This window comes from Nomascus leucogenys, chromosome 5, assembly GCF_006542625.1.
Source record: "Nomascus leucogenys isolate Asia chromosome 5, Asia_NLE_v1, whole genome shotgun sequence".
NCBI classification, from domain to species: Eukaryota; Metazoa; Chordata; class Mammalia; order Primates; family Hylobatidae; genus Nomascus; species Nomascus leucogenys.
The window spans coordinates 78,251,351-78,276,387 of NC_044385.1; the positions used below are offsets into that span (position 1 = coordinate 78,251,351).

At 40.5% G+C, this 25,037-nt stretch overlaps 1 protein-coding gene across 2 annotated transcripts in view; it reads right to left on the reverse strand.

Annotated features, from left to right (window-relative positions):
• Positions 1 to 25,037, reverse strand: part of NEK5 (NIMA related kinase 5) — a 91,772-nt gene that overhangs the window by 15,258 nt on the left and 51,477 nt on the right. The window contains exons 18-23 of one of the 2 annotated variants that reach the window (XM_030813438.1): positions 24,047 to 24,127; positions 23,746 to 23,814; positions 19,932 to 20,058; positions 12,631 to 12,756; positions 11,179 to 11,316; positions 293 to 410 (exon numbers count right to left, since the gene is read on the reverse strand). In XM_030813438.1, coding sequence (XP_030669298.1) covers positions 293 to 410; positions 11,179 to 11,316; positions 12,631 to 12,756; positions 19,932 to 20,058; positions 23,746 to 23,814; positions 24,047 to 24,127 — 659 coding nt within the window. Of the gene's footprint in view, positions 1 to 292; positions 411 to 11,178; positions 11,317 to 12,283; positions 12,757 to 19,931; positions 20,059 to 23,745; positions 23,815 to 24,046; positions 24,128 to 25,037 lie in introns of those variants that run through there. The other variant, XM_003270124.4, reaches the window with a different exon arrangement.

Sequence of the window (25,037 nt, forward strand, 5' to 3'; positions counted from 1 at the left end):
CGATAGTTAATTTTGAAGAAAATGCTGTTAAGACTAGCACAATGTGTGAGGACTAGCCCCACCAGTTATCAGGAGGTACGATGGAAGCCATAGAAGTTAAGACAGAATATCACTGATGCAAATGTAGAAAATGATGCCATTGGAGAAGAATGAAGAGCCCAGAACCAAACCCGTGCATTGTAAAACTTGATCTTTGTAGCTAGGTCTCAGCTGGCTATTTTGAATGTCTCAACTGCAGCATTTTCACTTTGTACCAGTGCTTGACTTAGGTATTGGCAAATGATCTACTTACGTATCATCATCATCAGATCTTGGTTCTAGTTGTTCCTCATCTACTTCAATGCCAGAGACCATTTCTACCTTCCCTTCATCATCTTCTTTGGGTAGCCATTGTTTTAATGTTCCCATTGCTAAAGAAATGACAGAGAAAGATAAGAAAGCATCCCAGCCTATATACCCAATGAGGGGCAATTACCAAAAACCTGACAGTGAACATCAACATAATGGTAAACCTTTTAGCCATTTCCATCAAAACAGAGAATAAGAAAGGGATGATAACACAACCGGACAAGAAAAAGTGACAGGAATAAGGATCAGAGAGGAAGAGACAAAACACCTCCACTTTTGGGGTAGATGCTTTCATTGTATTAGAAAAACTAAGAAAATCTTTCTGTAAAAAAAAGATTTACCACAGTTGGACCACTCTTATTCTCCACTGTTTCTATAACCTGAGTCTCCCACCATGGTTAGGCTTCATCATGAATGCCTGTAGGGAAAACCCGAAGCACACACACACCTTCATCTTTTTTTTTGCAGGTTTTTTTTTTTTACTTAAAATGTGCTTTTTTTTTCCTCTTGGGAAAAGGACTAGACTGAAGATAGCACAACACAATATTTCATTTCTTTTTTCCTTTTTTTTTTTTTTTTTTTGAGACAGAGTCTGGCTTTGTCACCCAGGCTGGAGTGCAATGGCGCGATCTCGGCTCACTGCAACCTCCGCCTCCCAGGTTCAAGCGATTCTCCTGCCTAAGCCTCCTGAGTAGCTGGGATTACAGGCACATGCCACCACGCCTAGCTAATTTTGGTATTTTTAGTAGAGATGGGGTTTCACCACGTTGGTGAGGCTGATCAGTATTTCATTTCTTTATAGCAATGCAGCACCCCCTCAACTACTCTAAGATTCTACAATTATAAGATGTGCTTTTATTTCATATATCAATCACAAATAAAATGTTCCCAATGAAATGACATGTTTTCTTAGCCTTTAGAATTTATATTCCCTAAATATAAATCATTGATTTATATTTTATAGATTAGTATAAGAATGCTTTTAGACTCTTCTCAGTATACATTCTTAATCCTATATCACTCTTGCACATTCATAAGAAAAATATAAGTGAAATAAACTGGATACAATATAACTAAAATTCTTCATATCCAGTCTAACTCCTCCTATGAATTACTTTTTTTGGACATATCAAACTTTTTTGGATCCTGATTCAAACAAAAACACCATAATGAAACCATTCATGAGACAATCAGGGACTCCTGAATTACTTTTTGAGTCCCTGATGTCCATTTTAAATTTTAATTTAATTTTATTTTTTCTGTATCTGAACTGTTTTCACTCACAACACTTCTGACACTAAATATGTCCAGATTTTTCCCCCATATACAGGAGATAAAAAGAAATTATTTAGACTGATAGTAAGGGCAACAGAGTCCTCAGCAGAATTTCTCTTTTAACAAAAAGCAGCCCCCAAATCATTTCTTTTCTAACAAAGAGCAGCCTGAAAAATCGAGCTGCAGACATAGATAAGCAAGTTGGAAGCTTGCATGGGTGAATGCTGGCAGTTGTGCCAGTGGAAAAGGGCTACCTTAAAGCCAGATATGTTCAACATGGAGGCTCCATCTTCCCTTTTCTTTGTCACCACATGTACAGTGAAAACCCAGGCAACATGGCACCAGCCAGGTAAAGAACCCATTTGCATAATAAAAGATTAGGGTAGGGTGGCCATCTTCTTCAAATGCTATGTAAATGGCACACCTGGTTCAACTAATCTTTCATGCCCTATGTAAATCAGACATCGCCCCCTCAAACTCATCTATAAAAACACATTTCACGGTGGAAGCAGCAACCCATGTTCTCCAGGGCTCCTCTCTCTAGCAGAGAGCTTTTCTCTTTCTTTCACCTAGTAAATATCCGCTTTTAACCTCACTCAGGGGTCTGTCTGCGTCCCAGTTTTCCATGGCCGTGAGACAATGAATTTCGGGTATTTATCCCAGACAACAATGCTGCTTCACTCACATCAACCAATTCTCTGACACCAACTGGGTGTCCTACAATTAAATTCAATTCCAGCACTAACTACACAGAACTCCAAGGGTTAAAGGTTAAAGAAGGGCTCGGTCTCAGAAGACTGTTCTCACTTCAGAGGCCAGTCTCAAGTAGCAAGTCTCCAAGTTACCCACACTTCTGTCTGCATTGGCTACATGATCGGGGATTTTCACAACTCCTCCTCAGGTTAATAGTCTACTAGGATGGTTCACAGAACCCTAGAAAATACTATCATTAGTTTATTATTAAAAATACAAATGAAAAGCCAGATGCAAAGGTACATTGGGCAAAGGGTCCAAAGCACAGGGGCTTCTGTCCCTGTGGAGTTTGTGGTATACCACCTTCCCACCACATGATGTGCACACCAACCCAGAAGCTCTCCAAACTCTGCCATATAGGGGTTTTTATAGAGGTTTCATTACATGGGAATGGTTGGTCAAATCATTGGCCATTGGTGATTGAACTCAGTCTCCGGCCCCTCTGTCCCCCCTGGAGATAGGGGAAGGAGGCTGAAAGTTCCAATCTTAATCCTGCCTTGGTCCTTCTGATGACCAGCCCCCATCCTGAAGCTATCAAGGGCCCCCAACCACCAGTCATCTCCTTGGCCTGCAAAAGACACTCTTACTACTTCAAAGATTCCAAGGACTTTAGGAGCTGTGTCCTAGGAACTAGAAACAGAGACTAAATATGTATTTATCACATGGTAAAAAACAGATAGCATAAATTTACCCTCTACATTTTTTTTTTTGAGACAGAGTCTCACTCCGTTGTCCAGGCTGGAGTGCAGTGGCGCGATCTCGGCTCACTGCAACCTCTGCCTCTCAGGTTCACGTGATCCTCCCACCTCAGCCTCCCAAGTAGCTGAGGGTACAGGTGCACACCACCACACCCAGCTAATTTTTGTATTTTTAGTAGAGATGGAGTTTTGCCACGTTGGCCAGGCTGGTCTCAAACTCCTGACCTCAGGTGATCGGCCCACCTTGGCCTCCCAAAGTGCTGGGATTACAGGCATGAGCCACCACACCCAGCCTCTGCTTCCCTTTTAAATATAAGTTCCAGTTTCAGATCATTTCTTTGCTCACACATATGAGCATACATAGGCTGTTAGAAGCAGCCAGGCCACATCTTGAACACTTTGCTGCTTAGAAATTTCTTTCACCAGATACCCTAAATCATCTCTCTCAAGTTAACAGTTCCACAAATCCCTAGGGAAGGGGCACTATCCAACCTCTTTGCTAAAGCATAACAAAAGTGACCTTTATTCCAGTGCCCAATAAGTTCCTCATTTCCATCTGAGACCTCCTCAACCTGGACTTCATTGTCCATATCACCATCAGTGTTTTGGTCACAATTTAACAAGTCTCTAGGAAGTTCCAAACTTTCCCTCAACTTCCTGTATTCTTCCGAGCCTGCCAAACTATTCCAATCTCCGCCTGTTACCCAGTTCCAAAGCTGCTTCCACATTTTCAGGTATCTTTATAGCAATGCCCCATTCTCAGTACCAATTTTCTGTATTAGTCCAATTTCAAACTGCTAGAGCCTGGGTATTTTAAAGAGAAAATAGGTTTCATTGGCTCTCAGTTCCACAGGCTGTAGAGAAAACATGATGCTGGCCATCTGCTCGGCTTCTGGGGAGGCCTCCAGATACTTATAATCATGGCAGACGGCAAAGGGGAAACAGGCATGTCTCACATGACCAGAGCAAAAGGAAGGGGGTGGGGGTGCCACACAGTTGTAAACAACCAGATCTCATGAGAACTTTATCACAAGAACAGCACTAGGGGGATGGTGCTAAACCATGAGAAACCACCCCCATGATCCAATCACCTCAGAACCCTTGTACGCTATGGGTAGGAATGTAAATTAGTATAACTACTATGGAGAACAGTTTGGAGGTTCCCAAACAAACTAAAAATAGAGCTACCATATGATTCAGCAGTCCCACTGATGGGTATATACTCAAAAGAAAGGAAAGCAGTATATCAAAGAGATAGCTGCACTCCTGTGTTTGTTGCAGCACTATTTACAATAGCTAAGATTTTAAAGCAACCTAAGTGTCCATCAACCGATGAATGGATAAAGAAAATGTGGTGCATATACACAGTGGAGTACTATTCGACCATAAAAAAGAATGAGATCCAGTCATTTGCAACATGGATGGAACTGGAGATCATTGTATTAAGTGAAATAAGCCAGGCACAGAAAGACACACATCACATGTTCCCACTTATTTGTGGCACCTAAAAATCAAAACAATTGACCTCATGACATAGAGAATAGAATAGTTACCAGAAACTGAAAAGAGTAGTGGGGGAATAGGGGAGAGGTAAGGATGGTTAATGGGTACAAAAAAATAGAATAAATTAGACCTACTATTTGCTATCACAACAGGGTGACTATAGTTAATTAAAACTTAACTGTACATTTTAGAGTATAACTGGATTGTCTGCAACTCAACAGATAAATTCTTGAGGGGATGGATACCTCATTCTTCATGATGTGCTTGTTTCATATTGCATGCCTGTATCAAAACGTACCCCATAAATATATACACCTATTATGTACCCACACAATTTTTTAAAAAATAAAAAGTCCTATCAGGTGCTTCAGGTGAGTTCTCCTGAATTCAGCCCTCCTACTCTGGTTGAAAGTCTAGACTTTATTTGGGATACTTTTCAAATTCTCTCTTAGGACGGGCTTTGGTCTCTGTCTTTTGGACAGGAGATTCGGGTAAAGAGCTCTGCAGAAAATTGCCTTTTTTCTTCCTCTGTTTCACAGCAGAAGGCTGGGGTCAAGGTTTTTCATCTCTGCCTGAAGAGACAAAGTTTGAATCAAAGGATTGACAGGGTGGCACCAGTGGTCTCTTTTTACATAGTGTGCTTTTAAGATTGCAGCTGTTTTCTACTGTTTGAGATTGTAGGTTGGTTTTTCATTTGTGACCAATTCCAGTTAGTAAAACACCAGCCGGACTTATGTATAACATTTATGGGGTGTCCTCTTGTAAATATCTAGGAAACAGAACCCACCTAACCCAGGATGGTCAAAAGCAGCAGCAGCCAAAATGAGATCCTTTCAAATGTCTAAATTAATTCATTTTGTGGGCACAATTGGGAAAAAAAGAGCTAGTTTCAGAACCAGACAAACTGAATGGGACATCTATTTTATTTTTGTCCTGGTTGAAATCCAATAAGAGATTTGTAAAGTTTTGTTTTTGTTTGTTTGGTTGGGGTTTTTTTTGTTTTGTTTTGTTTTGTTTTGTGATGGAGTCTCATTCTGTCGCCCAGACTGGAGTGCAGTGGCGCAATCTCGGCTCACTGCAACCTCTGTCTCCCGGGTTCAAGCGATTCTCCTGCCTCAGCCTCCTGAGTAGCTGGGATTACAAGCATGGGCCACCATGCCTGGCAAATTTTTGTATTTTTAGTAGAGACAGGGTTTCACTATGTTGGTCAGGCTGGTCTCAAACTCCTGACCTCCCGATCCACCTGCCTCAGCCTCCCAAAGTGCTGGGATTACAGGTGTGAGCCACCGTGCCTGGCCCTAGTGTTTGTTTTTTAATCATACCACAAAGAATTATAAGGCAGAGGCCTTTTTTTTTTTTTTTTTTTTAGAACTCTGTGGTCAGAAGTCAGGTTAATTAAAAGTTTAATATTTAGGCTATAAACATTTTTTAAAGGCCTTTTCTGCTTTTTCTTCTGGATGCTGTTTCCAGAATTTTTTTTTCAGTTGCTTCCTATCTTTTTGGCATGACTTCTGCTGAGAAAAATGTACAACTTCTCACTGGCCTTTTAGGTAGCTTAAAAACCTCCCCATATTGGCTCTTATATGACTTGTTCTTCTATTTCCTTCCACTTCTGCTCCTCCTTCCTTTTGCCATTTTCAGTAACACATGAAGGAATCTGCAGGAGACTTCTAATGACTCTAAGACCCCTCGAGGAATGCAGAAAAGGTGCCACTCATCCCTCCTTAGGTTGGTCTATTTCCTAGTGGAGTACAAAGAGTCACGGGCAGGTTCCTCTCAGATCTGAAGCTCTACTGTCTTTTGCAGTAAGTTACTTGATCAATCTGACTTTGGGGTACCAGGGATTACATTGTACTGTGAGAGAGAATTGATTTTTGTGTGTGCAATGGCTGACAAGTCACTGATAAAAGCTGTAGTTTTGGAAGTGGCTGACAGCGGCTGCAGTTGTGAAAGGAAAATAAATCTCGGGACCAATTTACCACTAAGACAACAGAAAAGCTGAAAACGACGTCAGGCAAACCTGCTTCCCATTTTATTCGTAAATAAGATAGCTACAATTATAAAAAAGCTACATACCTCCCTCACAATTTGCCCACAAGGAAGTTCCTTGTAGGCCTCAGTATCTTTACCCTAAAACAGTTCTGTTGAATTTCACTCTGGCAATGTAAACTGATAGCTGATCTTCACAGGTGCAGGACAGAAAGTCATCCCTCTGCTCACCTGAGAAAAATGCATATCTGATTGCTTCTGCCCTATTGTTTATGTAAAAATGCAGATTCACTGAGCCAGACTAAATTGTGTATTCAGTGAAAGGCTGATCGAGGACTCAAAAGAATGCAAACTTTTGTCTCTTATCTACCTATGACCTGGAAGCCCTCCCCCCACCCCGCCCCCCGCCCTGCTTTCCTGGACCCCGTCTCTTTCCTGGACCGAACCAATGTACAATTTACACATAGTAATTGATGTTTCATGGCTCCCTAAAATGTATAAAAGCAAATTGTATCCTGACCACCTTGGACACATGTCGTCAGGACCTCCTGAGGCTGTGTCACAGACACATTTGTAACCCTGGCAAAATAAACTTTCTAAATTGAGACCTATCTCAGATATTTCGGGTACACACAGTGCATGGTTGTTACTGGATGGGGCTACTTACTTCTTTGTGCATTTAGATTAAAAGACAGGTTTGAACACTTGGAGGTTATGGGAACACTCACCACCAAGGTATAAGACTCCTGTTGGGGACGGGCTGCTCACAGAGTAGCTTGACTGGCATTAGGTTACCCACCAGCCTCAGGGGAATGTATTTGCAGCAAGGAGCACAGTCTCATGGTGTTTCCCTCTTTGTGGGGGACCCAGGATTGAATATAGAAGTGAGATCCTTGTTTTGAAAGATTTAGATGCACTGCCTTCCAGTTTTGCCTGCTTTTCACATATTAAATATTAGGCCCTGTTTTAAAACCCTTTGTAAAAAAAAAAATTTATATCTATAAAGGAAATCTTCATTTGTAAGGCCTCCCCCTACACCCAAGCCACCAGAAATGTTTAAGATGAGAAAAGCATTGGTTTAAAGTTCACATAACAAACCTTAACTTTGTTCCAGACACCTTTCCTGGCAATCTTGTCTTGACTAAACCTTGACTGTGCCCTTTTTTTTTCAGCAAACAATAGTGTTTAGATCTAAGTTCTGTGCCCTTAAGAGTCATCCTTTCAGAAGTACAAATTTAGGGTTGGCTTGCTAACAATTGTTTAGGGCAATGGAACAGGTAATCAAGAGACTGATAGTCTAAAGTTGGAGGATGTAGTGGCTCAGGCTGGGTGCAGTGGCTCACACCTGTAATCCCAGCACTTTGGGAGGCTGAGGCAGGTGGATCCCTTGAGGTCAGGAGTTCGAAACCAGCCTGGCCAACATGGTGAAACCCTGTCTGTACTAAAAATACAAAAATTAGCTGGGCATAGTGGCACGCGCCTGTAATCCCAGCTGCTCCAGAGGCTGAGGCAGGAGAATCACTTGAACCTGGGAGGTACAGGGTGCAGTGAGCCGAAACTCCAACCTGGGTGACAAAGACTCCATCTCAAAAATAAATAAATAAAATAAAAAATAAAGTTGGAGGAAAAATTATTTGAAAACTGGCAAATGAAAGCCTTATGAAGCTATAAAACCTGCTTCTGTATGTTTATATGTATCATGTGTATGTGATTTTGTAACTGAGTGCCCTATTTTTAATTTTTTTTTCCTCCTGCAGCCCTCTGTTTTAACTTTTTAGTAATGAAATAATAATCTTGACTTTCTTTCCACCAAGCACTCCCTTGCATTGCTGGCTTATCTAATTATGTTTGCTTAGAAGTTCCAGAGACTGAATCTTGAGACAATCCAGATGCCTATGAAATTCTCCCCCACCAGGAACTTGAAGGCTGCAGCTAATTTACAACCCAGACAAACCCAAGATGGTACCAGCCCATTCACCAGATGGGGCAATAACTCAAGATAAGTCATTGGAACAAGTCACGTAGACTTGTACCATCTCGCCCCACATGCCCTCCACACCAAACTTCCCCTTCTTAAGCCCTAGCATTTTACCTGAGAATTCTGAAGTGGTTTTATTAAGGCAGGAGCCTGAACCATCTCCCCATTGCTAGCGCTGAAAAATAAAGGCACTTTTCTTCTACTGCACCTTGTCCTTGTTATTCAATTTTGCAAGCGGAGGGCAGCTGAACTTGTGTTTGGTTGATATTTCACTACCAAAATATATGAAAGCACTACAGTTAATTGGCTTAAAGAAAAAGTAAGTGCTTAAATGAAATATTTTATCAGAAAAGTAGAAATGCACTCAAATGCCTTTTAATTCTTGTAACTTGGGTAAATTTTTCGTAAATAAGACTAGTTTGTTGGTTTAATGAAAGCAGCAGTGTCATTTGATCAGCAAAACGTCCATGTATTGACCTTAGGGCTTTTGCTTTGGTGGTGACTGCCTAACATTCACAAACTGTAGAAATGATTAATAAATAAATAACTTAAGATGATGGCTAGATTTGTTCAATGTTTCCTGAAAATTTCCAAATGCAGTTGTTAAGAAGGAATAAATAAATGTAATGAAATAAGAGGTTTTTGTTTGTTTGTTTAGAGTTGGAGTCTTACTCTATCACACTAACTGGAGGGCAGTGGCATGATCATGGCTCATGGCAGCCTCGAACTCCAGGGCTCAAGTGATCCTCCTGTCTCAGCCTCCCAAAGGGCTGGGATTACAGGCATGAGCCTGGCCAGGTAGAAGTTTTAATAATAATTAGGTTTTATAATGTGTTTACTTAAGGTTTTTCAAATGTTTTGGTAACTTTTTGTCCTCAAGTTTTGCTAAGCTAAATTAAATGATAGGTATTCATTATCTAGATCATCTCTACATAACATATAATGCTAAGATATTAATGACTAATTATGAGTTTATAATCTTAAACTTTTGGCTTCGTACTTCAGAGAAACAAAGATATTTAGATGTGTTAGTAAAATGTCCTGTTCCACATAAAAAAAATTCTGTTAGAAAGCCTCTTTCAAAATATTATAAAATGTGTATTCATTAATTGTTGAGACTCAACTGACAGTTAAAAATTACTATGTTTTTGTAGTGATAATTAACTTTGTAAACGTTTTTGTTTTTGAGACAAAGTCCCGCTCTTGTCCCCCAGGCTGGAGTGCAATGGTGCCATCTCGGCTCACTGCAACCTCCGCCTACCGGGTTCAAGCGTTTCTCCTGCCTCAACCTCCCAAGTAGCTGGGATTACAGGCACCTGCCACCATGCCCAGCTAATTTTTGTATTTTTAGTAAAGATGACGTTTGGCCAGGCTGGTCTCGAACTCCTGACCTCAGGTGATCCGCCTGCCTCGGCCTCCCAAAGTGCTGGGATTACAGGCATGAGCCACCGCGCCCAGCCTAACTTTGTAAACATTTATCAGCCTCCAAGAATATCTAGTACCTTAGCTTTTCTACTTGCTGTTCAACCTCACTTCACCACAATACCAGGTCCCAGACCTCACACACATGCAGATGCTCCTGGGATCCCTGCTTGCCTGCAGTAGCTTTTCTTGTAGCACTTCACACTTGAATACCTGATATAAGACCAAACCCTCATTATGATGTGATTTCCCTCAAACTTTTTTTTTTATTTTTAGAGACAAGTTCTTGCTCTGTCAGCCAGGCTGGAGAGCAGTGATCATAGTTCACAGCATCCTCTAACTCCTAGCCTCAAGAGATCCTCCTGCCTCGGCCTCCCAAAGTCCTGGAATTACAGGTGTGAGCCATTACACCCAGGCCCCTCAAATTTTAGAAAATGATGGTTAGCTTCCCTTAAAGCAGCAGTCCTCAACCTTTTTGGCACCAGGGACCAGTTTCATGGAAGACAATTTTTCCATGGGGGCAGGGAAGGAGGGTGGTTTCGGGGACCTCAGATCATCAGGCATTAGATTCTCATAAGGAGCACACAGGGTAGATCTCTCACATGCACAGTTCACAATAGGGTTCATGCTCCTATGAGAACTGAATGCAGCTGCTGATCTGACAGGAGGCAGAGCTCAGGCAGTAATGCTCACCTGGCCCACCACTCACCTCCTGCTGTGTGGCCTGGTTCCTAACAGGCCACAGACTGGTACTGGTCTGTGGCCCAAGGGTTGGGGACTCCTGCCTTAAAGTAAACAAAAGCAGAATCTTGCTAAAAATTGGAGGAAAAAAACAAATGATATTATGGTGTATTTTTATTGTCCGTGGGATAGTAATTTGAGTCCACTGAATAGCTGTCAGAAATAAACTGACTCAGGTAGAGCAAAACAATACTAGATCATCAGCTACAAAGCCACTAGCCCTACTTAAACTTTTCACCAGTTGTCAGCTGATTGCATTAAAGAAAATTACACCACTCTCCTGGAAAGCTCATGTCTTTTGTTAGTAACATTTGGAATAGGATTGGACAAAGCAAATCAGCTTCTGAAAAGGCTAGACACCCTCCCAATTCTCTCTCCCAGCTGAAGGTATTTTTATCTCCTTTCAGCATTTGCAAATCTTGACAAAATTCCTCTGGGGACTGATTATGTTGTTAAAAATAAACTACATACCAAATTCTCCTTCATCGGCAGAAAATGAGCTACTCGTTAGATGTGCTGCTGCCAAAACACTCATTAAAGTTCCTGGAGCTTCATGCCGCCACTGTTTCCTGTTTTCTGGAATGCCTTCAATCACAATAACTTGGCCATCTGAAGAGGAAAGTGTTATTAAAAATAAAAATGCTTCTTCACTTGCATTTGTATAAGATCAAAGAATGTTAAAACCTTGGAGGTAACCTAATCCCACCTCTCATTTTATTAATAAAGAAGCTGAGATATAGAAAAGTTCAGTGACTTCTTGTCACATAGCTGATGAGGGGAAGAGTCATTCATTGCTTTGTAAACTGGCTTTTTTGGTGTGATAAAAATTTTTATTCTATTTGCCTATTTTAAATTGATTTATAACTTAATAAGACAATTGAGGGGAAACTCAATTTATACACATAATTGCTCATTTCAGTGATATACTTACATATTTCAACTTACAGCACATGTACAAATTTTAGCTCCCTCTCAGCCCATGTTATCAAGAACATAGGAAATAAGCAATAAAAATCTTTACCACCTGTGAAGATAACATCCAGACATTGGAGGCTGCTATGGCCCGCTTCTGCTTCTTTTTTTTTTTTTTTTTTTGAGACAGAGTCTCACTCTGTCAGCCAGGAGTGTAGTGGCACGATCTTGGCTCACTGCAACCTCCGCCTCCCGGGTTCAAGCAGTTCTCCTGCCTCAGCCTCCCAAGTAGCTGGGATTACAGCTGTGTGCCATCACGCCCGGCTAATTTTTCTATTTTTAGTAGAGACAGGGTTTCACCATGTTGGCCAGACTAATCTTGAACTGCTGACCTCATGATCCACCCACCTCAGCCTCCCAAAGTGCTGGGATTACAGGCGTGAGCCACTGCACCCGGCCTGCTATGATCCTCTTCTAAGGAAAGGCTATGTGAGAGGTTCAAATGTAAACGAAGGAATTTAGGTAGAAAACATAATCATATCCTAAACACTCCTAACATTTAAATAGCACGTTGGCTTCAAAGCAATTAATATGCATCGTTGAACTATTAACTCTCGAAATCTTGTAGAGATAGCTACTCTTTTAATTCTAATTTTACTGGTGGAAAAAAAAATGACCCTATGAAATCGCAAAAAAAGTTGTTGAGCTGGCCTTGGAAGGTAAATCAAGTCAGCTGTCCTTCCTCATGCATTTTCCCTCACTCTGAGGAAGGTGGCATCCTGGATTTTTCCTCCTTTATATGTGCATGTCTAGAGTGGTGGTTTGTCCAGGATAATTAGCAGGCAAGTCTCTTTAGGTGTAGGGAGATATCAAAACAACATATTTGAAAGTGTCTGATACAAGATCTATAGGGTGGGTACTGAGAAGCAGACTATCACATCAGGATGAGCACTGGGCTGTATGGGTCCTTGGTCTTCCCTTCCTGACAACTGACGCTAAGCACAGACTCACCGTCAGGCCCCGTGGGGCAGGTGGAGGTGATGTCAGCTGCTGCCATCATCTGCAGCAGAGTCTGAGGCGCTCCTCCATCCCACCGCCTCCTGTTTCCCACAGCAGCTACAGTCTGCGTGGAAAACCCTGGGTGTAAGAAAACAACTCATTAATTCGAAAGCAGTCAAAGTGTGACTAATTGCCCCAAACACTTCTTAGGAACTCAGAGGCAGTTTATCAGCAGGTATGTTCAAAACCAGAAAAATGACCACCCCTGTTCTAACAGATATAAGATTGAAATGACAAAAAGGTGTCAACACTGTTTTACTTTTATTTTTAGTGTTTGACTGACTAGCCAATATTGCTAAATGCCAAGGAAATATCAGTGACACAAATAGACAAATTCCTTGAGGCATCTATGAGAACTTTCACTCTAGTCTTTTTCCACAGAAACAAAATCTGTTCCATTTTCTTAATTTAAAAAATAACTTGTTCTGTCTTTTTCCTTATTACTGTTTTCACTATAGAAAATCTGAAAATCAGGTAGGTAGAAGAAAAAAAAGCCACCCATAATCTCACTGTCCAGAGACTATAATAATTTCAATTTTTCCCTTCTGCATATTTTTGCTTTGTTTTGAAACAAAAAATTGGACCACATACTACATGTCCTCTCAGAGCTCACTTTTTTCAATCAGCTACAGATCATATCCAGGTTATTACATATTCTTCTATACAGCTATTTTAAAGCAAACATAATATTCTGCTTTATGAATGTAATATAACTAATCATTTCTTGCCAGATTTTTAGGTTGCTAGTGATTTTTCACTATTAAAAATAATACCATTATATAATGACCTCATTTGTAGCTAAATTTTTGTGGACATTTATGATTATTTAAACTAGATACATTATTGAAAATGACAATTCTAGGGGTTTGTATTATTTGCTTTATTACAGCTTTTTGTTAAAGTTGAATTATTACTAATTTATTCTGTGATTTTTTTCTATGTATTTTGAACAGCTAGCTCTTCCCTGTTCAAAAAAAATTACCTTGGCTGGGCATGGTGGCTCACGCCTGTAATCTCAGCACTTTGGGAGGCCGAGGCAGGTGGATCACAAGGTAAAGAGATCGAAACCATCCTGGCCAACATGGTGAAACCCCGTCTCTATTAAAAATATAAAAATTAGCTGGACGTGGTGGCGGACGCCTGTAGTCCCAGCTACTCGGGAGGCTGAGGCAAGAGAATTGCTTGAACCCGGGAGGTGGAGGTTGCAGTGAGCCGAGATCACGCCACTGCACTCCAGCCTGGGTGACAGAACGAGACACCATCTCAAAAAAAAAAAAAAAAAATTACCTATATTATTTTATTTCATTTTCTAATGTATAACTTTTTTACATATAAACTCTTTGATTTTTTAAAATGTGTTTTGTTGTATCATATTATATAGGGTCTGATTTCACAATCTTCCCCAAACTGTTAACCAACTGGCCCAGCAGCATTTATTTAAATAATCCTTTCTTTTCACACTGACTTGTGATGTTACTTTTCATTTGTCCTGAATTATGATACATACTAGGATTTGTTTCTAACTTTCTCTTCTCACTGTTTTAACTATTTGGGTGCCACTATCATATTGTTTGAATGACTATAATTTCTGTAATACATTTTGACATTTGGAAAGGTAAGTACCACTTAACTGTTCTTCTTTTTCAAAATTTTTGGCTACTTAAGAAGCTCCAGGATTCTCCAACCTGCCGAGATCTCCCTATACCACTAAAAAAAAAAAAAATCCTACTGCGGTTTTGATTGAAATAGCCATAAAGCCACATATTGAGGGAGGAGAAAGAAAGAATCATTTAGGCAGGCAGTTAGGGCAGGTCCTCAGAATTCTTTCAAACAAAAGAACAGTCTGAAAAATCAAGCTGCAGACACAGATAAGGGAACTAGCACGGGAAGTTGCCTAAACAATGCCCACAGCTGCACAGATAAGGGAGCAAGGCCCAACACAGAAATGCCTTTGTCCTTTGTGCAATGAGTGGGCCTCCAGCAAATAGTTCCTTCTCCTTTTGTGGGCATGTACATAGTGGGCCCCAGTGAGCACATTTCCTTTCCTTTTTGGGGCATACTTTGGACTGTGAGCCAAGCCTCTGTGAACCATCACTCCAACACTCAGCTGGTTGTGGGCCAAGGCTCTAATTGGTCTTTACACCATGTCATTTTTTTTTTTTTTTTTTTTTTTTTTTGAGATAGAGTCTTGCTTGCTCTGTCACCCGGCTGGAGTATGACTGGAGTGTGGTGGCACAATCTTGGCTCACTGCAACCTTCACCTCCCAGGTCCAAGTGATTCTTGTGCCTCAGCCTCCTAAGTAGCTGAGATTACAGGTGTGCACTACCACACCTGGCTAATTTTTGCATTTTTAGTAGAGATGGGCTTTCGCCATATTGGCCAGGCTAGTCTCGAACTCCTGGCCTCAAGAGATCTGCCCACCTTGGCCTCCCAAAGTGCTAGGATTACAGACATGAGCTACCATGCCCGGTCAACCATCATGTCATTTTCTGAGTAGTGCCTTCTCCAAAAACAACCCCCAGCCAGTCAGCATACTAGGAGAATGGGGTGGAGCTGCCAGAAATTCATGCCTTATGCAAGTGAAACACCCAGCCCTATCAGGTTCCTCATAAAAGCCTTTGTACTCAGCTGTGAAATGGCAACCCTCTTGGGTCCCCTCTCCATTTGAACTCTCTGCCATTTCACAGCTGAGTACAAAGGCTTTTATGAGGAACCTGATAGGGCTGGGTGTTTCACTTGCATAAGGCATGAATTTCTGGCAGCTCCACCCCATTCTCCTAGTATGCTGACTGGCTGGGGGTTGTTTTTGGAGAAGGCACTACTCAGAAAATGACATGATGGTTGACCGGGCATGGTAGCTCATGTCTGTAATCCTAGCACTTTGGGAGGCCAAGGTGGGCAGATCTCTTGAGGCCAGGAGTTCGAGACTAGCCTGGCCAATATGGCGAAAGCCCATCTCTACTAAAAATGCAAAAATTAGCCAGGTGTGGTAGTGCACACCTGTAATCTCAGCTACTTAGGAGGCTGAGGCACAAGAATCACTTGGACCTGGGAGGTGAAGGTTGCAGTGAGCCAAGATTGTGCCACCACACTCCAGTCATACTCCAGCCGGGTGACAGAGCAAGCAAGACTCTATCTCAAAAAAAAAAAAAAAAAAAAAAAAAAAAATGACATGGTGTAAAGACCAATTAGAGCCTTGGCCCACAACCAGCTGAGTGTTGGAGTGATGGTTCACAGAGGCTTGGCTCACAGTCCAAAGTATGCCCCAAAAAGGAAAGGAAATGTGCTCACTGGGGCCCACTATGTACATGCCCACAAAAGGAGAAGGAACTATTTGCTGGAGGCCCACTCATTGCACAAAGGACAAAGGCATTTCTGTGTTGGGCCTTGCTCCCTTATCTGTGCAGCTGTGGGCATTGTTTAGTGAAGAGCTTTCCTCTTTTGTTTATTAAACTTTCAGTCCAAACTCACCCTTAGTGTCCACACTCCTTATTCTTTTGGTCGCGAGACAAAGAGTTCTGGGTAATACCTCAGATAACGAGACTGCAATATTGATTTGGAAAAAATATTTCCAATATATAGCACTGTTATTTCTCTCCATTTATTCAAGTGGTCTGTAAATACTTCAGTAAGGTTTTATAGTTTTCTTTCTATATGCCATACAATTCTCATAAGTTTATTCCTAAGTGAATGAATACACACACACACACACACACACACTCATATATATTTGCTGTTATTACTATAAATGAGATCTGACAACCAACTGAGGAAAACATTTGCAATACATATTACAGGCAAAAGTTTGATTTAAATCGGTCTTATAAAGAAAAAAACAAACATGCCATTTCAGTAGAAAAAAGGATGAAGGGCATGAGTACATAATTCATAAGAGAAATATGAAGGGTTGGCCGGGTGTGGTGGCTCACGCCTGTAATACCAGCACTTTGGGAGGCCGAGGCAGGCAGATCACCTGAGATCAAGGGTTCAAATACCAGCCTGGCCAACATGGTGAAACCTCATCTCTACTAAATATATTAAAAAAATTAGCTAGGCGTGGTGGCATGCACCTATCCCAGCTACTCAGGGAGGCTGAGGCAGGAGAATCGCTTGAACCCAGGAGGTAGAGGTTGCAGTGAGCCAAGATTGCGCCACTGCACTCCAGCCTGGGAGACAGAGGGAGACTTCATCTCAAAAAAAAAAAAAAAAGAAAGAAAAAAGAAAAAAAAAAGAGACATATGAATGGTCAACAAACATATGGAAAAATTCTTCAGCCTGAATAATAATTAAAGGAATACAGATTAAAATGAGACAATTTTCAGTATACTACTAATGAAGGGTTTTTTTTTCCTTTCATCTAAATAACAGCCAACCCCCTCTGCTTTTCCCAGCAAACTGATGCAAAGATAACAGTTGAATTTACCCCTTACACAGCCAACTGCTTTCCCTGAGGCCATTAACAGCTCCTGAAGGGCCAAATCCCACTCACCTCATCTGGCCTTTCTCTTCCAGGTGATGCTGCCAATTCCTGTGCCTCCTCCATGACCTGTCTCTCCTCCTTTGGCTTTACTCTCCCTGATTCTCCAAAGTTTGTCTATATAGTGGTAGGGTTATGTCCTAAGCTCCATTTCCTTCTCACTCTGCATAGGTATTTTGACCATCACCAGTCAATATAAGTATGCAGTACTCTGCATAGGTATTTTGACCATCACCAAGGTTAAAAACCACAGATAAGCTAAGGGCCACCGAGCTATATCTTTATCCCTGATATGCCCCAGGCCTTCAGTCTTATATAGAATCTGCAACTGATGCTCTATAGACCTAAATCTCAACATGTTCCAAATTTGGATCACTACCTTGTCTCTCCCGACCCCATTACCCTCCCTGTGATGTATTTTTGGTTGATGAAAGCTTCATGCATTTGAATTAGAAAACCGGGAATATCCTTGAGCCCCTTCTCTTCCTCAGGTCCCACACTCAGTATCTATTCTCCCTGCACCACTCTGGCTCATGCACTTGGACTCTTCTCCTGCCTTCAGTCTTGCCCTCCCTGCACCACTCTGGCTCATGCACTTGGACTCTTCTCCTGCCTTCAGTCTTGCCCTCCCTGCCATCCTTTGCTCTGCAGCCAGCATGATCCTTCTCAATCACAAATATGATGGCATGCCAAGCCCTGGAGGAGTGCGGACCTCCCTGACTCTCTACCCAGCTCGAACTTCAACAGTGATTAACATTTCAGTTTTGTGCCTCTTTTGCTCATAACACTTCTGTGATATTGGGAACAGGGCCCAGATTTCATTCATCTTTGAGCTCCATACCACCGAGCAGTCTTTGGCACAAGGGAGATCCTCAATAAGATGCCTGCTGAATGGAGATTCTTCAAGAAGGAAATGAGGCAGAGAGTATTCCAGGAAGAGGAAACTGAGCCAAGTCAGGTCTGTAAATGCTGTAGGATAAAATGGGCATTCCAGCTGTAGGAGAAAATGGGCATTCCAGCAGGCTGTATGGATCCCATTTTCCATGGAAGGAAAGAGGCAGTGCTGGGATGAGAAAAGTGGGTCACAGAAGAATTAGGCCATGTAGTGTTAAATGTGATAATATGTGGAATGGACCTTATTCTGCAGGTATTATCCAAAAAAAATCTGAGCAGAGTAATAATATACCAAGATAACTTTAGTAACTGATATGGTTTGTCTGTGTCCCCACCCAAATCTCATCATGAATTCCTGTGTGTTGTTGGGGGGACCCAGTGGGAGGTGGTTGAATCATGGGGACGGGTCTTTCCCATGCTGTTCTTGTGATGGTGAATGAGTCTCATGAGATAAGATGATTTTAAAAAGAGGAGTTCCTCTGCACAAGTTCTTTCTCTTTGCCTGCTGCCATCCATGTAAAATATGACTTGCTTTTCCTTGCCTTCCATCATGATTGTGAGGCTTCCCCAGCTGTGTGAAACTGTAAGTCCAATTAAACCTCTTTCTTTTGTAAATTGCTCAGTCTCAGGTATGTCTTTATCAGCAGCATGAAAATGGACTAATACAGTAACCATTTAGAGAATGAAGGGGAAATACTAGAGAAAAGGAGGTCACATAAGTGAATAAGGCAATACAGTGAGGGGAAGGCAAAGGGAAAATGAAAAGACAGCACTTATGTTAGGCACCTAGTATGTGCCAGGTCATTTATACATCAAAAGTCACTTTAGTCCTCACAATTACCCTGTGTGGTTATTCCTACTACTATTATCCCCCGTTCCTAAGAAGAAACTGAGATTGAGTGTTGGAATAACTTGTGAAAGAAAAGTCACATAACCAGAAAGTGGCACCAACAGCTGAGATTCAAACTCCCATCTGTCTCTGAAGCCTACACCACACTACTGAGAGATGACAGAGCCCTAAACTAGTAACAGAGGGAATGAAGGAAGAGGAAGACTCTAGAGACATCTCAGAATAGACACTATGCTGAGGGTGCACCCTGGTGATAGCACTGACTGTGAAGTTCTCAAAAGTAAACAACAACAAGGGAGGGGGTCCCAGGTGGGGGGGTGGGGATGAGGGAACAACTATTCTGAGAGATGACTCATCACAGACAAGTTGCTGGCACATCCTGTTCCCAAATACCTCATTCCTTCCACACGCAGCCCCAGCAGCAAAACCTTATCTGCACACCTTATCAGCATGTAGCTCCTCCAATATGACCCTATAAAACTTCCCTCTAGCCCCTGCCGCTTGGCAGACAGCCCCTTCTCTGCTGTGCTGCCCATTGCACTCTTGCAACATATCTTTGTACTTTAATAAATCTGCCTTTCTTTACTTACAATTGTGTTGATAAATTCTTTTACTGCCCACAACACTGGCCCCAGCCAGTTGCACCTGTGACACTGACCAAACTAAAGGGTCACTGGGAAGGAAGAGCACAGAAGAGCTTGACTTTACACAGCTGAGTTTCAGATACTGGCAACATTTGTCCATGGAGCTTCCCAGAAGATAATGAGAAAGACTGGTACATCTGGAGCTCCTGGGAGAAGCCAAAGCTGCAGGAGGGAGTGGGTATGGAGCAGGAAAGGAGGGCTGGATCTCAGGGAGTGTGGCCACTGCATGGGTGGCAGGAGAATAGCAAGTGTGTTTCTGCCTTGCTTAGAGAGAGCAGAAAGGGGTCAAGTAACAGTGGAGCCGAGGCAGATGCATGGGGACAGAGTTCAAGATGGGTTGCTAATAAAACAGTTCCTTATCATTTACAACTTTCAAGAGACACGTACCTGCTTCTGGGCAGTGAAGTTTTTCAAATGCTTTGTCTGTATAATCTCCATGCTCCTTTACACATTTATATTCCTTAAACTTCAAGCCATCCTCAAAGGTCAAAGTTTCATTTAGTATATCCATTGCCTAAATCAATTCCACAGTGTTTTATGATAAATTAGCCATATTTTGAAAGAAAGAAAAACCATATTTTTGCGTTCCTAGTAAAACTAATTAGCAAGGTATATAGTAAATATTCAACATATGTTTACTAAACAAATAAATCCATAGAGTTTTAAAACTAGAGCTGTGTTAGATAAAAACAGAAATGTTTTCATTTCTTCTCCATGTTAACAGTGTCAAGCACTGGTCATAAGACAACTTAATTTTATCTAGACTTTCTGACTTCAATATTATTCCACTTCAGTTCCAGTCTATGGTGCTCTCAAGCTTTTCTCATTCATGCCCTGTTTTAAGTGTACAACATTCTTAACCAGCTCCCAAAATCTGCTCCTAGTATTTTGGAGTCAATACCAAAATGGCCACTTCTGATTCAAGCAGATCAAAGCAAAGAATAAGAAAGAGCGGCAGTTAAAACTTTTTGGACTCCATTCTTTTATTTCAGCAGGGTAATGTCAGCACCTCACTTCACAGAAGCTCTGTGAGAGTACCACTTCTCAAGTTCCCATACAGAAGCAGGTCCCCAGATCTGCTCCACTCTGGTGTCATAGCTCTGGGGCATTTAGGAACTTATGGTTGAACTGAGGTGAATGCTAACTATCACCACTCTAATGAAGTCTTTATGTAGCAAATGCTCATAAAAATAAGAAATGCTAACATGGAAATGTTTTAAGCTAATAAAGAACATTAAATAAAAAGATTGAGCATCAGGTATAATTATTCATACTTATATTGACTTAAAAGGTGAATTCAGAAAAGGTAAAATGGAAAAATAAACTGTTAATTTTGACATTTGTTATAGGTCTGATAAAATCAGGATAAAAAAAGATTTTAAAATCAACTAATAAAATGAAATTTGGATTTGCTGTATTGGATTTACTGTATTTACTCCTTGCTGTGGCAAAGACAGCCCAAATGCATAAATGAGATTTACTCAAAGTTATCAATAACTAATTAAGACCTAAAATAAATGTGCCTGGTTTCAGGGTACCTGTTCAATTTTTTAGGTCAGTATATTAGTTGTTGACAATGTATCAGCTCTTCTATTTTAATTTGGCTATGATAAAATTAATATGAGTAAAATAGCTCCTTTATTTAAAGAAAAGTAAATTAAAATGTAATAATTTATCTAAAGAAATAACCCCAATAAAATAAAATGGGAAAATAAAAAGTATTTAGAAGACTCATTTAAACACCAAACATTTTTCTTTCTTTTTTTTTTTTTTTTTTTGAGATGGAGTCTCACTCTGTCACCCAGGCTCAAGTGCAGTAGGGTGATCTTGGGTTCACTGCAACCTCTGCCTCCTGGGTTCAAGTTATTCTCCTGCCTCAGCCTCCTAAGTAGCTGAGACTACAGGTGGGTGACACCACGCCCAGCTAATTTTTTGTATTTTTAGTAAAGACGGGGTTTCACCATGTTAGCCAGGATGGTCTCAATCTCCTGACCTCGTGATCCACCTGTCTCAGCCTCCCAAAGTGCCGGGATTACAGCCGTGAGCCACTGTGCCCTGGCCTTGAGCACCAAACATTTTTCTAGAAATATTTTTTAAAATTCTAGGCATCCAAATAAGAAAAGAAGAAGTCAAACCATCTCATCATGGATATGATACTATAGCTTGAAAACCCTAAAGACTCCACCCAAAGGTTCCTGGAACTGATGAACAACTTCAGCAAAGTTTCAGGATATGATATCGAAGTACAATAATCAATAGCATTCCTATACACCAATAACATTCAAGCAGAGAGCCAAATCAAAAATGTAATCCGATTTACAATAGCCACCAAAAAATAAAATAAAATACCTAGGAGGACGTCTAACCAAGGAGGTGAAAAATCTCTACACAGAAAGAAATCACAGATGACACAAACAAATGGAAAAACAGTCCACACTCATGGATTGGAATAATCAATATCATTAAAATGGCCATACTGCCCAAAGTAATCTATAGATTTAACACTATTCCTGTCAAACTACCAATGTCACTTTTCACAGGATTGGAAAAAAAAAAAACTATTCTAACATTCATATGTAAACAAAAAAGAGCCCAAATAGCCAAAGTAATTCTAGGCAGAAAGAACAAAGCCAGAGTCATCACATTACTCAACTTCAAACTATACCATAAGACTACAGTAATCAAAACAGTATGGTACTGGTTCAAAAACAAACACATAAACCAAGGAACAGAATAGATAACCCAGAAATAAAGTCACTCATCCACTGCCATCTAATCTTTGACAAAATCAACAAAAATAAGCAATGGGGAAAGGGCTTCCTATCCAATAAATGGTGCTGGGATACCTGGTTAGCTATATGCAGAAGAATGAAACTGGACCCCTACCTTTCACTGTATACAAAAATCAACTAAAGATGACTTGATGATTTAAATGTAAGACCTCAAACTATAAGAATCCTAGAAGAAAACCTAGGAAACACCATTCTGAACATGGGCCTTGGGAAAGAATTTGTGATTAGGTCCTCAAAAGCAATTGCAACAAAAACAAAATCGACAAGTGGAACCTAATTAAGCTAAAGAGCTTCTGCACAGCAAAAGAAACTATCAACAGAGTAAACAGACAACCTACAGAATGGGAGAAAATATTTGCAAACTATGCATCCAAGAAAGGTCTAATATCCAGATTCTATAAGGAACTTAACTGAACAAGAAAAAACAAATAACCCAAATTTTAAAGTGGACAAAAGATAGAAAGAGACACTTCTCAAAAGAAGACATACAAGCAGCCAACAAATATATAAAAGAATACTCATCATCACTAATTATTAGAGAAATACAAATCAAAACCACAGTGAGATACCCTCTCACACGAGTCAGAATGGCTATTACTAAAAAGTCAAAAAACAAATATTGGCGAGGCTTCAGAGAAAAAGGAATGCTTATGTAGTGTTGGCGGAAATGTAATGTAAATTAGTTCAACCACTGTAGAAAGCAGTTTGGATATTTCTCAAAGAACTTAAAACAGAACTGCTGTTTAACCCAGCAATCCCATTACTGGGTATATATCCAAAAGAAAACAAATCATTCTACCAAAAAGACACATATACTCACATGTTCATCCCAGCACTATTCACAATAGCAAAGTCATGGAATCAACCTAGGTGCCCATCAATGGTGGTCTGGATAAAGAAAACGTGGTACATATACACCGTGGAATACTATGCAGCCATGAAAAAAGAATGAAATCATGTCCATGCAACATGGATGCAGCTGGAGGCTACTATCCTAAGCAAATTACATAGGGATAGAAAACCAATTACATAGGGATAGAAAACCAAATTCTGCATGTTCTCACTTATAAGTGGGAGCTAAACATTGGGTACTCATGGACATAAAGATGGCAACAATAGATACTGGGAGCTACTACAGTGAGGGTAAGAAAGGAGGGAAGCAAGGCTTGAAAAACTAACTACTGGGTATTATGCTTAGTACCTGGGTGACAGCATCATTCATATCCCAAACCTCAACATCACACAATATATCCAGGTAACAAACCTGCACACGTACCACCTGAATCTAAAATAAAAGTTGAAAAAAAGTATCCCTACAGCCTGTGAAATGATTTCAGAAAACATGCTATTAAGTAAGATATATGCATTTTCTCATACCTACTAATGGAAATTTAGACTTAATGGCATACCTCTTCCTCTTGGAGGATGTTTTCATCAGAAATACATTCATCTAAATTAATTTCAAACTTTACCCCCTTCTAGGAGAAAGAAAAAAAAATCAGTTTAGCAATTCAATAAAAGCCTTAGAATTACAACTCCCTAGGTCAATTTTGTTTGACATTATAGATTCTTAAAACCATTGGTCTCACATCACAAAATAGAGCAATTCTATAAAATACTAGGGGGAAAATCATGCAGGTAACCCAGATCACAAGGTGGCTCCCCAGCCAGCTATTTAATATGGAACCCAAAGACAAAAGTATTTCTTACCTTAGCTTTACATTTCTGTTCTGGATTTTTACTTTCCTTTGTGTTCTGAAGCCTCATTTGTTTCAAGTCTTTTTCAATGTCCTGAAAATTTAGAGAAAAATACAATTCTATCACTGTATGTTTACATGAGTTGATTTCTGGGTTAAATCTGATGATTGATTTAATAACAAAAACAAGCTTTTATAATGGAAAGTTAATAATAATTAACTAAAAACTTGCGTACAGTATCCATTAACTTGAAATATTAATACATTTAACACTTGCACTTCAGTGGGTGAAATTCTATAATGTGACAATACTTATCACTCCAGTCCACTCCAGTCCAACCCAATTCAATTCAAGAATGTAATTTTGACTACAGGATCTTTCCCTTAAGAGGCTTATGATCTTAATCAGGAAAATAAGCAAAGTGAGCAACTCATGATGGTATAAAGGAAGGAGAGGGCTCTGAAAATTGGCAGGCAATTTCAAGGAGGAAGAGAAGAAAACTAAAAGTGGATAACAAGAATTTCAAAGGCACAACTGAGATGTGAACTCCATATTTGGAGGTTTCTTAGCGCCCTATCTTGGGCCATCTGCTCTTCTCTTCCCTAATACAAGGGGTTTCATTCATTCCTATGGATTTAAACGCCATCGTTAAGCAGAGACTCTTAAATGTGTATCTTCAGGCTTCACTTTTCCTCTCCTCTGAGCTCCAGACTCACATATCCAACTGTGTACTTAGCATTATCTTCATCTTAATATTCACTCCACAAATTCACACTGAGCACTCCCTAGGGGCCAGAAACCCTCAAAATGGGTTAGCACAGTGGACATGACCAGAAAGGTCCCTGCTGACACGGAACTTAAATTTTACTGGAGTAGGATAGGTAATAAATGAGTTAACGAATGACATAATTTCAGAAAGTGTTAAGTGCTATCAAGGGAACAAAATAGGATAACATGACAGAAAATGAGTAGGGAGTGAGAGTAATACAGGCAAAGCTTATCT